Here is a 17,907-nt window from a genome sequence, read left to right as displayed (position 1 = left end):
CGTACAGATGACAGTGTGGGAAAATAAGTGAAATAAGCTAAAGCACAGCCCAACTAGGACCAGCAACCACTCGATAGTCTGTGAAATTTCTTCCCTTCTAGAGTAGATATTCCATGATCACATCTATGTGAGAGTAGGGTTCAATAATGAGGCATATAGTGCTTACAAGTCACTAGCACACCTGCTCTGGCATTAACATCAGCACAGAAACTGTGTGCCAGGAGCTTCATGGCAGGTGTTTCCCTGTTTTTTTACCCCCAATAATTTATGACGCACAAAACATTGCCTTGGAGAAGCAAAATTTCCACTTTGGCCAGTAATGCTGAAATAAAACCCTAGTTTCAAAAGAGCCTTAAAAACCTTCAAAGAAGTGTAATCAAAATCTACTAAAAACCATGCAGAGAAAATGATGTAGCAACTTGGTCATAATAGTAAAACCAATCTGGGCTTATTTCCACTGCTCTGCAATTTATGTCTTTTTAAAATAAACTTTGAGTTACAGTTCCATAAAAGTATTTGTTTAATCTAACTTAAACTAAAACAAGGCTGAGAAAAGGGAAGCATCAAACTGTTATTACCTAGTATGCTATCGTTTATCACTATGCTGCCTTTGTACCCCACACATCTCGTCACATACCTGTACATGCAGCACAATACCTTCATTCCAGCTGAGAGAGCAGAAATAACCTAAGGGTACAAAGCTTCTGCTAATTACAGTGGATGGGCATACTTTACATAAAATATCTCTGTTTGATCTAACATTATCACTTACAGAGGAGGTTTTCCTTTCACAGCATGAGGATGCAGAATCAGTGTCAAGCGTTATTTCCATCATCATCTCAAGTTGTTGAATTTTAGAGATTAACTTCAAGAAGCACAAAAATATTTGACCAAACTGCAGCGCAGTGGCAGTTTAAGGTTGACAGCAGAGACTGTAAATCAGCTGCATACCCCGGTGTGTATGAGTAGACTTGCTTCATCAATTCTTTACTTTATTACTACTTTTATGTAGGACAGGATAATGTAAGGCTCACATATTTGATTTAAAATGATTTAGATCAATTGTGTAGATAAAATGTTAAGCTTACTGTATGTTAACATTTTTATTTTATCCTATTTTTTCTCTGCATCAGTATATTTATGTATTACGTACCAGAAATATTCTTTCAAGTGGCTAAATTTCAGTTGAGTCAGTATTTGATTAAACAACAGATGCAAAAACAAACACCTACATCATGTGCAGAGCTTTCCTAGCTGTAAAAACAGGACTGTTTAATTAGCTCTCAGTTTGATGTGTTTTGCATTATTATTTCACCTACAGCATTACTGCAGTCCTTTAATGCTAAAGTGCTACTAAATACTGTAGACTGAAACACTGAATGAATCAATGTGTAGAGTAGACTAATTAGCTCGTTTCACCTCTTCTGACTCTAATGTTCCAGTCCAATGAACTGTTGCGTTTGACAGGAAACCTATAACACAGCTAAGAGGCCATATGACCAATAGCCTGTGGCTACAAACACTCGGGGACATATGTTACGTAGTTGCAGCCTGAGGGCTAACCTTCATTATAGAACAGAGGCGTATTAATAAAGTTCAATTTATCCACTTTACCTTAAACTATGCAGAAAATATTACAGAACAAGTACAGAACAGTGCTTCACTGTGAATATGAATATATATTTATATATATTAAGCTATACTGAAGTTAGATAAACACATGTAATGTGACATGTTACAAAAACACCTGGTTTCTAATGACACAAATAATTTTATGGAAGGCCATAAAGCTCATCTAAGCATTTGTGAGCCTGTTAACAGCAGATAGTTGATAGTTAAATGCAGAACTTAATGCACATACATGTTTTTTGCCCTTACTTTTTAGAAATAATAAAAGGCAATAATGAAATACGTTGTTTGATCAGCTGGGTATTTGTCCATTTTTACCTGCAGCTTATACTGTAAATGCTTCATATATATATATATATATATATATATATATATATATATATGTATATATATATATATATATATATATATATATATATATATATATGTGTGTGTATATATATATATGTATATATGTATATATATATATATATATATATATGTTATTATGGATACAGTTGAGATGAAAACAACAAATCAAGCAACTTACTCCCTGACAATTTGTCAAATAACAGCAGAAACGGCCACTAAATTCTGTTTCTTACCACAGGGCAGTTGCTCCAAGGTCCCCAGGGCGCCATGACACAGTCATTGGGGCATGCCAGATAGCAGACCTGGGCTCTCAGTGGCATTTCCTCTTGATCACACAGACTATCCTCCACAGTGCTGTCTTCCCCATTCCCCGTTGTTCCTTTCTTTACACACCTATGAGCGCAGCAGATGCAGCTGTGTAATAAGTCTCTAGGGCCCCAGAAGCACAACTTTTTTTTGAGTTTTAAAACCCATTTCTGAGTTTATGACTCACACTAGATTACATGTTTATATGTTTTTTGGGTCAGGTAAAATTCTCAAGGTAGTTTGTTTTCACTCGAAATATAACTACAGATTTTTCCTCGTTAAAACGGCTTAATTACATTTCAGGAAGAGTAACATATTGTTTGTCAAGATGATATGGAATTGTTGTCCTGCAGCAGAGAGAAAAGATTCCCAGCTGGATGGTTGGCTTCAGTCGGATCTCCTGCTTAAACAAGTCTTTACTAGTGTGAGGTCATTATTTGTATCTCTCAGAAGTGGGTGAATTCATGATAACTGATGAACCAGTGACTGTTACCTAGTTTTACTCGCATAGAAGTAGTGATAATCTAACTTTTAAGTAATTTATTCAATAATGAACTCTAATAGCTCATCATTATCTATTATTAGTAGTCTTTTTTCATTCTTTAAAGGAGTAACAGTTAATCATGTAATAGATCATTCCTGTTACCCTGGTCATTCATTTGACAGTAAGTACTGATATTTTTACATCATTATTGTACATTTATCTAATATGATAAATGTACAAACCTTAAACATTCAATAATTATAGGTAAGGGAATTTAGAACACTTACATACAAAGTACAAACAAAATTTTGCTGACTATTCTCAGAAGAAGAGAATGTACATAAGGTATTGTAAAAACTCTTCTTTTTGAGTGGTTGATTAGCGCAAATTAGTTTCTGTTACTCACACTGAACAAGTCCAGATCAGTTTCTTTGGACACAATAACACAATTGCCCAAATCAGTGTCTATTCTCTCTGACGATGCTTAATCCAACAGCAATGTCAATACTTCACTCTTTTTCTCCGTGGCTTTTTAAAGTAGCACTAAAAGGCAGTGCACAAAAATCTATCGACACTCATTAGGAAGCTGTGGATTGTTTTTGACTGTTTATTTTCCCTTGGCATTGCGAGTGCTGGGGCCAGTGAGAGTGCCAGATTTAGGATCGTTGGCAGTCTTCTCTTTCCATTGTTGCAACGCTAGGCAAGCAGTCTTCTAAACCTAACCTACTCACTGACCTGATCTTGCGGCTTTGGACTCCCTCCCCACAGGCAGGCAGGTCGTCCACAGTGTTGATGGTACAAATGGACCATGGCTCGGCCCTCCACTCGTATTGGCTGCATTCACTGTAGCATGGCAGAGCCTCATACACCTGTATGTACATACACACACATACACAGGAGGAAAAGGACACGTATAATAAACAATAGAAGGAAAGCAACTAAGCATGTGACCTGAAAAACTAGACATGCATACAAATTAACTCATACACACAGTGACCCCACCTGCCCTCCACACACAAGCATGCTACAAAAGGAAGAGTTGGTTGTTACAATTATAGCAAAAATGTAGGAACACTTTTAGTTTTCACACCTAATGAGGTGTCTCTGTAGCAGAAACAGTATCTCACCTGGGTTTTCCTTTGGTAAAGATAGAAAAACACACCGCTTTGAGCTTTCAGGCTTAATTTCTTACATGTGGTAGCATTTACCTTCATGTTTTGTTTATTTTTACCATCAAGCACTTGTGTATTCTTGAGATGTTTTGAAGTCTGCGCCTGAGTTTTATGCCAGCCGATGTTCTTTATATTTTAGAGCATAAATGAGGCTTAAACATAATTAAAAGTTGACAAAATAATACAAATTGTGAGGACAGTCAGAGTAGCTAGAGAAAATGAAGGCTGTACTACAGAGAGGTGCTGAAAGACGTTTTATATACAGCTATAGATGAAAAGTCTTTTTTCCACACTAAAATAAACCTGCGCGTGAAATGGAGAGAACAGCATGGGGTGCGTAAAACGACAATGAGCATGGCAACGGGCCCTTCAGCTGATGATGTAATTGGCTCGCTTTTGAGGCTATTCACTTTTCTCCACTCAGCCACTGAATCTGGCATGTCTGTTGAACCAAGGGAGCAGCCAGCACAATGCTCCTGTAAACACATGTTTACTCTCAATCTATGTAACTGTCTGCCACAGTTAAAGGTGCACTCTTGAGGACAATTTGTGGAGAAAGCTATGACAAGCTGTAATGGGTGTCACCGTGGTGTGTGCGCTCACGAGTGTGTGTGTGCTGAGATAGAGACAGGGAATGATTCTCGAGTATTCCCTCCCCTGTGGGCCACACAGATGCCTATTACACACGTCATCATCTCCCATCTGTCCCTGCAGATGCCCCTAGCTTGGTAAACTGGCAACTGTTCTTCTCACACATGCTCCGCTACTACTGCAGAAACACAGCACCAGCTGAAGGGCTAATTTTTATCACCCAAAGAGTGATTTTTAAGCCATTTTCCTCAATTGCTACACTATTTATTCATCACTGATCCCAAACTTTTCAACCCGGGCTGGAGCGTCTCAGTTCAGGTTCACACAGGGAGTAAATTGCAGTTTAAAGCAGGTGCAGCGCAACAAAGAATAGGAACAGCCTCGCCTTTTTAGAGCGTATCGCTCATTCATATACATTCATACAGCACTCTGTTCTGTAATTCCCCCCCCACATGATTTCACACCAATGGCTAATTTAGAGTCAGTCAATAACTTTACATGTATGTCTTTGGACTGTGGGAAGATGCTATAGTACCAATAGGAAACCCACAGAGGAACAGAAAGAACATGTAAACTCCACACACACAGGCCCCAGACGACCGTGGGATTCAAACCAATCACTCCTGATATGTGGTTCCAATGCAAACCACTCCACCTTTCGAGTACAACTTTTGTCACACACACTTCATTACAGACGAAAGACAAACAGGCGGCTCTTTTATTCCTTTTAAAAGACTCCTAAAATCATTTTTTTTTAAAGATTAACAATACAATAATATCATCTGACTCAATTTCTTTTTAGAACACTTTAAAAAACTGTTCACGATATAATGAAGCCCTGACATCTTGGCAGTGTGAATTTCTCCAGTTAAAAAGCAGATGATGTATCCTCTAAATGCACTTCGGATAAATTACTTCTGTTCGTGTTGCACTCGCACCAATCAAACTATTGTTCTTTCTCTCGGCCGAAGGGCTAGAAAGGTCAGAAGTATATGTGACTTGGACAGATCCGGCATGCATTCTGTCTTCATTAGCTAAAGCAGAGTATACGTACAGAATGAATAGCACTGACCTGAGCCTGCGTGGATGTCCATATTAGCAGTGCATGACAAGCCAGAAGTTGGGGCAGGGGAGAGAAGAACAATGATATGATCATTAGTATAGATTTTGCCTGCAGTGACAGAAATGTATAGTTCTGCGTAAATTTGAAAAACTGCATTCTCCTCGGTGTTTCATTAATGAGGGTAAAGGATGATTAGGTACTTTATCATCTACAGTGAATCTAGGCGTCCCGGATAGTTTGCCAAACTGAATGACTAAAAATGCTGAGAGAGTTTTTAAAATGCTGCAGTTGGTTGTAACAGCTGTGCTCTGGCCAGACCTGCAGCTGAAGGCAACTCCAAGGAATTAATTTGTCTGGAGATGGTGAGCGGGAAGTCCGCGTGAATAAGCATATGCTCAGAGAGGCTGTGTGCTCTGTATCTAAACAAGGTTACTGAATATAAAGTGTTATCTCACTGACAAGTTTCTGTTTGGGTAATTCTGAATGAGTTTAATTAAAACATTCGAATAAAATACACAGCTTTAGATTTAAACATATAGTATATTCATTCAAAATGAATATTAACTAGACTTGTAATGCTTTTTTAAGCCAAATGATTCTTGAGATGGCAAATGTACCACTGCACAGTCATGGTACAAAGATTATATATTGTACCTTCTTTCAGTTATATGGCTTTAAATATTAAAAACAAATAACAGAAGTTGGTTGATCAGACAAGGTCTTAAAATTTGGTAAAAGCAACCTTAAATGAAGAGCAACATATGTCATATTACGCAGTGTCATTACTTATTAAACAAAAACTAAAATGCAATGTCTGAAAAACGATGTACACCCTTACTGCTTCCATTGGAAGAAGGTAAGAAGTAGTCAGATGTTGTTAATCAAATGCACTTGATTACTTGACAATCAGCCCACGCAAACACGTCTATATAAGCGGACATTTAGCACTTTGCTGGTCTGAAGCATTCAGGTGTGTGTTAACACCGTGCCGAGGAGGAAAGACATCAGCAATAATCTTAAAGAAGCATTTGCTGCTGCCCATCAATTTGAGAACTGTTGTAAGGACATTTAAACAATTTCTCCATCCTCCCACAGTGGCAAAGACAACTCACAAGTAGAAAACATTCAAGACAGCTGCCAGACTTCCTAGGAGTGGATGTCCCACCAAGTCCACTTCAAGTCAGGCCATGTGCCATAAAAGCAGAGATTGTGGCAATTTGCTGCCCTGGGGCATTCAGATGTGCCATAACACAATGCCACAATCTTTCCAGGAATCTCAAATTCACCGAAAGGTCAGACTGTGAAATGTTGAGAGGAACCGCAAAAAACCAAAGCGCTACATCTCAGACTGTAGAGGCCTCAGTCAGCATTAAATGTCCATGACAGTACAATTATAAAAAGACTGAAAAAGTAGGGCTTGTTTGTGAGTGTTGTCATGAGAAATCCTCTTTTCTCTAAAAAGAACAAGGCTTAGCTTTGCAAAGTTGCATCAGAACAAACCACAAGACTTCTGGAATAATGTCTTTAGCCATTATGCACACAGCATCGCAACATAAAACACCCCATACTAGCCGTCAAGCACAGTGGTGAAGGCGTGACATTTGGTCATGTTTTGCAGCCACAGAACCTGAGCACGTTGCGTTCATTGACCCAACCATGACCTCCTCTTATACCAAAGTATTCTATTCTACAGTCAAATGAGAGCTTATCTGTATGACAGCTAAGTCTTGGCTGGGTTATGTAACAGGACAATGATCCCAAGCATACCACCAAATCCACAACAGAATGACTGAAAAACAAATTAATCAAGGTCTTGCAGTAGCTCAGTCAAAGTCCAGACCTCAACTTCATAGAAATGCTGTCGTGGAACCTTGAGCTATACAAAAATGAAAGCCCACAAGCCTCAATGAACTGAAAGAAAGGTATAAAGAAGAATGGGCCAAAATGTGAGAAATTGACAAAATCACAGAAAATGACTACATGCTATTGCTGCTAAAGGTTCTTCTAAAAGCTACTGCATCATAGGGTGCACTTAGATTGTTTTTCTTTTGGTAAATAAGTAAAGAAAAGATGGAAACTGTTGTGTGTTATTTTATACCTGAGGTGTTTTAGAAGCTCTTAAGGCTCAGAAGGGCTCTTTTCCCCCCCGATTATCATATCACCATACGTAAAACCTTGGAATTGAAAAAGGTTTAATTTCTTTTGACTGTATATTCTTGTGCTGATAAATCCCCATTAATGCCAATGCAGCAAGTTTTTCCTTGTCATTTTGAATCATTCTTTCATTTATGCCTTTTTCCCACTTGAATTGCATCAGAATAAGTAAAAATATTTAGCAGTGAATATAAAGTCCCATATTTACAGAGGAAAAAACAATCTACTTGCAAGACATGGAAATAAAACTCCATGGCTTCGCTAGATGCTAATTTGTACATGGCTCCTGCCCAAAAAACAAATACACACATACCTACTGTACTCTAGAAGTTTACCCAGTGATGCGCAAGTGCACATAAAAAGACAACACACCTATACACAATCAGATAGATAAAAGACCAACACAAAAGGACTTGAAGCACCAGCAGGCCCTTCTGCAGGGATGGCATTTTATTGTAAACAGAGAGAAAATGGAACACGAAGCCTTGATGCTGAGCAATCTATTCTATAAATCTCTTTCATAGTGTCACTGTGTGCCTCCAACTTCAAATAGACTCTGCAATTATTGTCAGTAGGCCCATGGATGAGCTAAAAAACAATGGCACCACTGAGAAACACAGTAGGATCTATTCTGGGGTGATGATGACCTCTAAAATACACTCATGAGATGATAACTTAAAATGTGCCAAAATACAGTATAATAGAGCCTTGCTTTTGAAGACGTCAATTTGGGATTTTTCAGAAGAGAAATACAACACTGCTGAATGAAAATACAAACAAACTGATTTAAGATGACAGAAGATGAAGCTGGGATAGGAAAAGAACAGAACCAGAGGTGGCAAAAGTACAGACTTCTTGTACTTAAGTAGATACCTGGTTAAAAAATATTGCAGTAACAGTTGCAGTGCTGAAGCAAGTTTTTTACTCAAGTTAAAGGAGAAAAGTACAGGCTGTTAAATGTACTCAAAGAAAGTAAAAAGTTACTCTTTGAAGTATGATTCTACTAACTATTTTTGTGCAAAGGCAACAGAACCTTGTGCTATTTAAATAAATAACTAGTTTCTGTTGTCTACATTAACTCAACACCTAAACAGTAAAATGAGTCAGGAGATACCGGGGGATTCAGCAAGTGAGCTTCAGTAGGTTTTCTTATGTGATCTGCAGACCTGCTGCTCTTCGTGGATTTACACAACTGAATTCAACAAGATGTCAGTACTTTCACAAGCTATGGTGGCTGATGTTGATCCCCTAACATTGACACTATGCTGTTTATACTGGTTTTACACCAGACAGACTTATAACACTTTAATAAATTAATAGATAGATTAATAAACTGAATTCCAAATTTATACTGAGTCACAGGAATTCTGTGAATGTACTCTTTCAACACGCTATACTGTATAGCCATGTATAGTAGCCACAATAGAAGAGCATTGTTTAAGCATTGTTTAAACCACTGTAGTTGTTTTATGTTGCGAGCATCACAAAAGCACATGGCCGACAGAGACCTGACCGTAGCTGCACTTAATTTCAACAGTTGGTCATTGACCATTGAGTTGGTTCTTATTATCCTCACCCTCTCTCTCTCTCTCTCTCTCTCTCTCTCTCTCTCATAACTGTCTTCCAATTAGTTTTCTTACTATCAAACACTTTCATGAACCAAAGCCTTTACAAGATTTACAGTCTGTCTAACATCCCCTTTGGACCCACTGCTGTGTTGGCTCTACTGCAGGGCAACGCCGTGACTTTCTGTAATTACACAAATTGATTGCCAATCATGCTTTGAAATAATCTCCTTTTCTCATTTATTTTGTAATCTATTACAAGAACCTAGCTCACCAAGACAGGAATACATTAGCAGAGACATTTTGCAAGTACTTAACCTTGCACCATAATAATAGATGTGGTCAAATATCTTTTTCCACATACAAGAGCCTCAGCATCCGCCCTTGTCTTTTGCAATTTATATCACTAGTGTATGTGAAGAAATTCTGTTTCAAATAAAAGAGTCCAACTGTAAACACTTCTGAAGCCATACATTGAGCTAAAAAGGACAAGTTCACACTGACTGTGGTGTTTAACCTTATCTATAACTTCTGCATATTTACAAAACTAGGAATATGTCTAAAAATTCACGTAATATGAGAATATGTGTATGTATATGGGAAATTTGACAAATAATTTGCAGACAGTAACCAAAACAGATGTGCATAAGCACCAGTCTCAGAGATCCCATGTGGGAGCAATGGCCATTCTTTCAGGATTTGTGGTCTGGCCAGCTGATGTCAGAACAAAGACCCATCCCTGTTTTGTCTGGCGGTCGTGGCATACAAATTTTTAAAAAGAGGTTGGTCAGTGGTTTTGAGGTTTCATTCCATTAACTAACAAAGGAACTACAAAAAGAAAACAATTCATTATTTATTATTATCTTTTCTCTATAACTTGCTTTGGACATGACAGCGGTTCTACCATGAGCTTCTTGTTCACTGCTGCATTTCCATTGCTTATAACACAAAAAACTTGCTACATAATTCCCATGCTCCGTTGTTGTGTACGCAGCTGAAATGCCATGGATGATTCCAGGATGTGTGAGGGTAGTGGCTGGCTTCTGAAAAACATGACCTTTCTGCAGTATTTCCCATAAATATTGTAATTTCCTTCTATGTGAACTTTTCTTCTTCCACTTTCACCCATTAGTCACAAAAATACTACATCAAATAACAGTGCAAGAAAATAATTTATCTCACTACTGGGCATATTCCTCATAGTTTTGAAATGTTTATTAGTGCAAAATGGCTTTAGGAAGCTCAAAGAAACACACTGGAGGTGTGACAATGTGACAGCAACACCCTGTGAAGCTAAAGTAAAAGAAACACCTGGAAGTGCAGTGCTTAGCACCGTCACTTCACAGCCTTTGCCTGGTTGTCGCTGGATACTAACAGTTGTTAGGTTATTTAATTGGTACAGCTAACCTTTTTTATAACCCCATTTCTGAAAAGGTGTGTAAATATTGTGTAAAATTAAAAAAACAAAAACATAATGCAATGGTCTACATATCTTATAGATTCAATAGAACATTTTAACATACCAATAGTTCAAACAAAATGTACCACTTGGGGAAAAAAAGATGCAGTATGATGTCTGGCATTGTCTCGCAAGGTCTTCTAAAAAAAGATGTGTACAGCATTGATGGTGCTTGTCCGGATGTTCTGGGTATGAGCTCCTCAGGCACTTGTGCACCCCAAACCATCACCCCAAACTGGCTTTTGAACCCAGCATTGATAACAAGCTGGTTGGGCCCACTTACCAATAACTTCCTGAGAACTCAGGAAAAAAGTATCTTTCAGATTAACTTTTTTTGTGATTTCTTTTTGGAGCCAAACAAGGTCACCCAAACACATGAAATATCATTGGAAAGGCCACAGTCGTGATGTGTTAAATAGGGGACTATTTAGCACATCAGGACTTAGTGGGGAAACTCAAATAATTCAAAAGATATAGACCAAAAAGAAATGTCCATTACAGCAGACATAAATGAATAGGCTCGGTCTCAGGAGGGTAGTCCGAAGGACATAGTGTCCATCCATGTTTTACAAAAAGAATTTCAAATTTTAATTTGTGTGACAACAACATTTAACTTTTCCTCAGTCCATTTTTAAGGCGCTTAGGCCATGGACGACAGCAACATTTCTCTATCATGCTCACATAATGCTCCTTTGTATGATAGCACTTTCACCTGCATTTGTGGCACAGTGAACCTTTATTGACCTGTTGCAAATGAACCTAACTATTTACTACTAACTACTTCCTCTTTAGTTCCACTTACTTTCCCAGCCTTTTATTGGCCGTCCCAACTTTTTTGAGATGTGTTGCTGCAATGAAATTAAAAATGATTTTTTTTCTTCAGATTTTTCATGAATTGTATCAGTTAAAGAATTGATATAGGGGTTTATGAGATTTGCAAGTCATTGTATTTTTATTTTAATTTACATTTCACACTGTGTCCCAACTTTCAATTTGCTTTTGATCATCTGGTTGGCTAGAGACTTTCGAAGGGCTTTAAAATGTAGCCTGTTTGAGAATAATGGCAGCACTTCAAACTTTCTTAACAAATACGGGTCTGGCTTACAGGGGGAGAATATCATTTACCCAAGCAATGCCCTTAGTTAATTACACCTCAATGGTCATCAGAAGCTCCATCAGAATATGACTACAAAAGTCTGTCTTTCTAATGAAGCCAATGATGAGTTCACCATCTGGCTGCAGCCAGGTAAGCACAAGATATCTAACATTAATCCTGCAGTTTGGGATCCATCCATTCCCTTGAGTTGCTATGGGCTGTGTTTGATTTTCAACAGAAGGATGAACGAGACTTGACTGAGGAAAATTAACTGTATACACTAATGATTCCAACAGAACGGGGTGTACCCATACACTGCATATAAAAATTAATGTAGGTTTTAGAGGTTTTAGAGTCACACTGTGAAACTTTGGTTCTCTTTAACCTTTTAAAAACATTCTTGATTTGCCTATGATCTCAACGACTAGTTTGAAATTTTATTCAATACAGGGCATTCATTTTGTCAGCTGTAATCAAAAGGACAATACAGCAGGGTATGCTTTAGGCCAGAATAATTTGCGACTGATGGGTCACTACAATGTCATCATGCAGTGTGCCTCGGTTCATCATACATAGAATTAAAAAAAAAAGACAATAGCTTTCTGTAAATGCTCAACTCAAGCATGTTCTATTTTCATTTCATAGTCTATATTAAATCTTTGGTGCAAGAGAATCGCTGTGTGTGAATGATATAATATAATAATATTCTAAATAAACTTCATGCAGTGATAAGATGAAAATGAGTTAACACCACCATACTGGCAAGGATAGATGCACATAGTATATGCCACAATAATATAAACACTCTCAACAAATTATTTACAGAAGTATGGAAATTACCAACATGACACACTCATAACTATAACATAACACCTGTCACGGCGATGAAGAGAGTCCCTAAGAACATTTACGACAAAGCAGAACAGCTAGTAACATCAAAGCAGCAGCTATCAATTTATTCACAGAGCCCGAAAAGTAAAATGCCTGAAAGTACAAACAATCAAGTGCTTTTACGGTAAGCATAGCCGATGCTGTACTTGCCAAATCTCAAATTTGCACTTGAATAAGGTAAGCAAAGCAGCTTATATTACTGAATAATGTCGCAATAATTGTGTACTTTGGGCTTTATTTTTGCTGCACTGTGAACAGTCATTATTGAAGATTTTCGAAACAACAAGACAGGGGTGCCTCTGTTACGGTAGGTCATACAATCTGGCATACAAAGAGCTCTCAAAAGCACTTATAGGTCGACACAGTATGTAGAAAATATTGCATATAATGGCTGATACAGTGTCTGTCACCACTGCACCCCTATTTACTCTGGGGAAGTACAACGGCCCACTTGTGTGTCTTCAGTACAAGCCAAGGTTCCTGCAAGATTTATCATATCAATATTGATTCATGGTACTTTTCACAACAGTACAAAGTGGTGACATATTACTGCCAAAAGCAGGTATAACCTTTGTTTTCAAAGTTCCGTGCCCCGGATGAGCATATGCACACAGTCTGCACAAAAATAATTAAATATTTGCTTATGGCTTCAATTTGCCTTCTGCTCAGTACATTGTACCACTACATCTTACATGCTGTGTAAACTGTTTTGCTCATTATATTTGTTGTGCAACCTTATTTGATGTGCAAATGAAGACAGACTTGTTTTATAAAATAAAACAAAAATATGTTAGACTATAAGATATATAACATTTCCTATTCGTCATATTAAAAACATTTTTCGTTATGCGGTTATCCTGAAGCAAAGGACATGATGACTCACAGCTGCTGTCACAGTAACATGAAAGGCTTTCTAGCTTGAGAATTTTTCAGGAAAAAAAATGACATTCTGAGATGACTGAATCTGACCTGACAAACCCAGCTAAAATGGCTAAAGGCATTACGGGCAAGTTTTGGCTGCTTGTGGAAGATGTATATCCAACACTGCTCGCAGAGTTGTGCATTCCCAACGTCATATGAACATGATGTGGCTCTCTCATCTCTGGGATATATGAAAGCAACTGTCTGTCAGTGTAGTAACCCCCGTGGGTTCTGCTCCCTTCATGCATCAGTATGCAACAACTGCCTCACGTTAAAAAGCTTGCATTTTTCTATTGGTTACTCCATAACGGTAAGATAAATAACAGTAATATATTATTATTAATTTTAAAACATAATTTATCAAAAAAATAAACGATGGATGGGTAGATGGAATTCATATTAATTGTATTCAACTAGATGTGTATATATCTATAGCTAAAGACCACGTGTTGGTTTTATTCCTTGGGCAGAATCCTACAATTAGGTCCATAAAATTTGTGCTAAGAAATATAATTTTTTTTATATTTTACCTCAGCACACCACTGCAGTTAAGTTGAAGGAATTACAGCCATTTTTATACATAGGCCCTCATTTTCAAAGGCTCAAAAGTATCTTGACAATGAACTGAAATGACCAGGTTTAGGTGTGGGCAAATCGATAATCTGGTGCATTCTTAAAACAGGGAATGCACTGGCTAGCTTAACAACATCAAAAGGACTCCAGAAACATGGAATGCTAAAATGTATTGTTATGCAGTCTTGTTTATAACTAAGAACACTCCAGAGGAAGTAGGTATATTATTATAAAAGTCTGCAATGTGGATGCGATGGCAAAATGCAGACCACTGGTTACACTAAAGAATAGGAAGCCAGGCTTTTTCAGGAATTTTCTGCAACCCCAGAAAACATTGAAAAGTCCTGGAAAACAAAAACAATCTTTGAAAACTCTTTGGACAGATCAAAACAAGATAAACTTGTACCAGAATGATAGGAATGAGAATGTTTTCAGAAGAGAAGGAACACCTTATGAGCTGAAATATATTCCATCATCTGGCAAACATAGTGGAGACAGTATAAGCATGTGTGTCTGCTAGTGGAACTGGACCAGTAGTATTCTTGATAATGTGACTGCATAAAGAAGTAGCAGGATGAATTCTTATGTGTACGAGGCTGTTCATTCAGATTCAGTGAATTGAAGGTTCTTTACAATGAAAATGGGTAACGACTCAAAAAACAAAACACAGCCAAACAACCCAACAGTTTCTAAAAGCAACTGTCAACATATTTAGCTAGCTTCAGCAGACAATGTGTGTTGGTAAGAATGTTAGATTCGATGTGTAGATTGAACAGTATTTTATTTAATCTGGCTAGTAGGAGAACAGCACACAATGCAGGCTCTAAGGTAGGTAAAACTCCCAGAACTCCAATTTCCCAGCAAACATATGCAGACTCAATTATTTTTTAAACTTGTTTATAACTTCAGTTTTGGCATAGAGACAGTAATAACGGTCACATGTTCATGAAGTGTGATTAGCTAATCCTCACAACTTTAACGGGACCGTGGTTTAGGTCGAATTGTATAATGCATGAACAACAGACACATCTTTTAATCATTTACTAAGTGAACAGAGTTAATTATCCTTTCAAAATAAGATTTTAAATCTGTAGAGAAAATCTGATAAACTAAAATACTTGAAGCCAATTACACCAAATGTATTAAAGATTTATCAACAAGAGCTAAGCCATGAGGGCAGACTAGATAAATATCAAAAACAAGTGCTGACAAGACTAGTAGAAATTTAATCCTGCAACAGCCAACAGCATCAAACATTTACATGTGTTACTGAAAAAATAGTGAGCTTGGGTAACATAAACAGCAGCACCATTAGAGCTTAGCTTGGCAGCAATACCAGCAGACACCATGACATTTCTCATCAGTAAATGTGTGGTTGAGATAAAAAACAAATTGTCAGTAAATTAAGGCCTATTTAAAACCGTGTGTCACCATTTTCATTTTCTTTTCTCTAAAGCAAGACACTGTTACCCAGTAGGATCAGCAGCCCCGTAGCTTACCGACAAATACATAAACACCCATGTGAACGGAGCCAAGAGATCAAGCAATGGCCAAGAAAGCACAACATACCTTATTTTGACTCTGTCAAAACAAAACAGAGTCTGGGAAATAACTGTTGACTGTTGTATTGTATATAGGATATGGTGGGTAAAATCTTAATCATTTACATCTACATATCATTTACATATACTTATAATTAAAATTCTGTCTTACCTTTTAAAAAAGTGGCATAGATTTTTAAAATAATTAAGGAATTTCTTTTGAGACTTTAAAACAACTGTGATGTTTGATGCATGCAACAAGCCCTATTCCCCTATCCTTCACACTGACATTCATACAGCACCTGCTGCATACATACAAGGCTTTCTCTCTAATAGACACAGTCACCCACATGGATTGATGCATCGGTGCAGTCTGGTGACAGAATAAGCCCAAGATTGAACCGCTGACAACTATTGAACTGTTTCCAATTCACTACAAAAACAACACTGTTTGTAAAAACTTATAAATTAAATATAATTATTCATTCTTATAGACGGGATAGATGAAGCATCATCATTTGAGAAATGGAAGGCAATTTTATTAATTTTACATCTTGCTTGTTGTTCACCAAAAAATTCTTAAAACAGCATCCACAGACAAACCGCTTAGCACACATAGTGCATGCAGTGTAGACCCCAAGGCCTTAACAGAATGAAGACATGTGTTATATGGAAAGTGAATATAGTACGTGATGTCTCAGCATTTGGTGGTAAACAGTTGGAGTTTTGATGAAATTCAGATATCTCTAGTAATTATAGATCCAATTTGTGTTTGCCTTGGAGCTCAGCTTTGACATCTGTGAGCTCTCAGTGGCTATCTCTCAGGGCATCTTGTGTTTAGCAGTATAAGATAAGATAACCTTTATTAGTCCCACACGTGGGAAATTTGTTTTGTATGCTACAAATAGTGGTACTCTTACATCAATGAGAAGGGGTTCATGATTTCATTAGAAAGGTTTTTGGGTGAATTTATAATTATGTTTAAAAATGTGGGATATACAGTGGTGTGAAAAAGTGTTTGCCCCCTTCCTGATTTCTTACTTTTTTTGTATGATTGTCACACTTAAATGTTTCAGATCACCAAACTAATTAAAATATTAGAAAAAGATCCCCAAAAGTTGATTCTGTTCATCTGGTTTTCAGTTTTCAGTGAGAGAAACATTTCGTCACTCATCCAAATGACTTCTGCAGTCTCAGTTGAATGCAGGTTTCCCCAACCTTATAAACAATTCTTTTGTACAATGACTGAAACTAGCATCACTGACAAGATCTTCAGTGGTGCCTTCCTGCAGAAGGCACAGAGTCAGCTGCTCAATGAACGGGTGAGACAACATTTTTTTTTACCATTGATGTGCTAAAATCAAAAGAGGCGCGGATCTGACAGAGACTTACAATGTTTCCAGATGAGAATACTCTTCAAAAGGTGTTTGACTTCACTAAGAAGGCTCGTCTAGCACAGCATGAAAGTCTAAGACCAGGCAACAAAGGAAGTTTGACCCACTTGTTGTGTGTTGGAAACACCAGCAAAATACGGAAATTCTAAGCGTCCAGACGAGAGAAGGATGCCGCACCGAGGATGTGGACAAGTGGGTAAAAGATTTGTCTGACAGACAACTCATCCAAGCAAAGAAAAACATCCTTGCAAAAGGGTTGCTGTGACACAGAGAAAAATCCCGCTAGTAGAACTGATCACAGCCACAGAAACTGCATTGCTGAGACAGGCTGAAACTTTCATCTGCAGCTGCTCTGCTTCCACATCTGCAATGTTGTTGTTTCGAATTGCTAAGCCCCCAGTCTATTTACACCTAGAGGCCAGTGCCCACTCTTTCATCTTTTGCCATATTACAATGCTGTGATTGCAGCCATTCCCCAACTGTTTGGAATGGTACTCATGGCCATTGATCAATTGTCAGTGATCAATGAGCTTTGATCAGTGGTTGTTGATCAATGGTCATGACAGTTTGCATATTAGTGGCCACGTGTAAAAAAAGGGATTGCTCCCTAAACCTAATAACTGGTCGGGCCACCCTTAACAGCAGCAAGCATTTGCAATAACTCTCAATGAGACTTTTACAGCACTGTGGAACAATTTGTTCCACTCATCTTTGCAG

General features: G+C 37.7%; 1 protein-coding gene across 1 annotated transcript in view; it reads right to left on the bottom strand.

The window, feature by feature from the left end:
• thsd7ba (thrombospondin, type I, domain containing 7Ba) overlaps window positions 1-17,907 on the bottom strand; it is a 197,440-nt gene that overhangs the window by 21,436 nt on the left and 158,097 nt on the right. Inside the window, exons 17-18 of the mRNA XM_085248678.1 lie at window positions 3,506-3,639; window positions 2,214-2,373 (exon numbers count right to left, since the gene is read on the bottom strand). Of these exons, the coding sequence (XP_085104804.1) occupies window positions 2,214-2,373; window positions 3,506-3,639 (294 nt within the window). The remainder of the gene's footprint in view (window positions 1-2,213; window positions 2,374-3,505; window positions 3,640-17,907) is intronic.

The sequence above is a fragment of the Mchenga conophoros genome, linkage group LG16, assembly GCF_057382185.1.
Source record: "Mchenga conophoros isolate Kocher_MC1m ecotype Shallow Benthic linkage group LG16, M_conophoros_male_GT1.1, whole genome shotgun sequence".
NCBI classification, from domain to species: domain Eukaryota; kingdom Metazoa; phylum Chordata; class Actinopteri; order Cichliformes; family Cichlidae; genus Mchenga; species Mchenga conophoros.
Note: the sequence above shows the minus strand (reverse complement) of the source record. Positions and strands in the feature narration are given on the sequence as shown.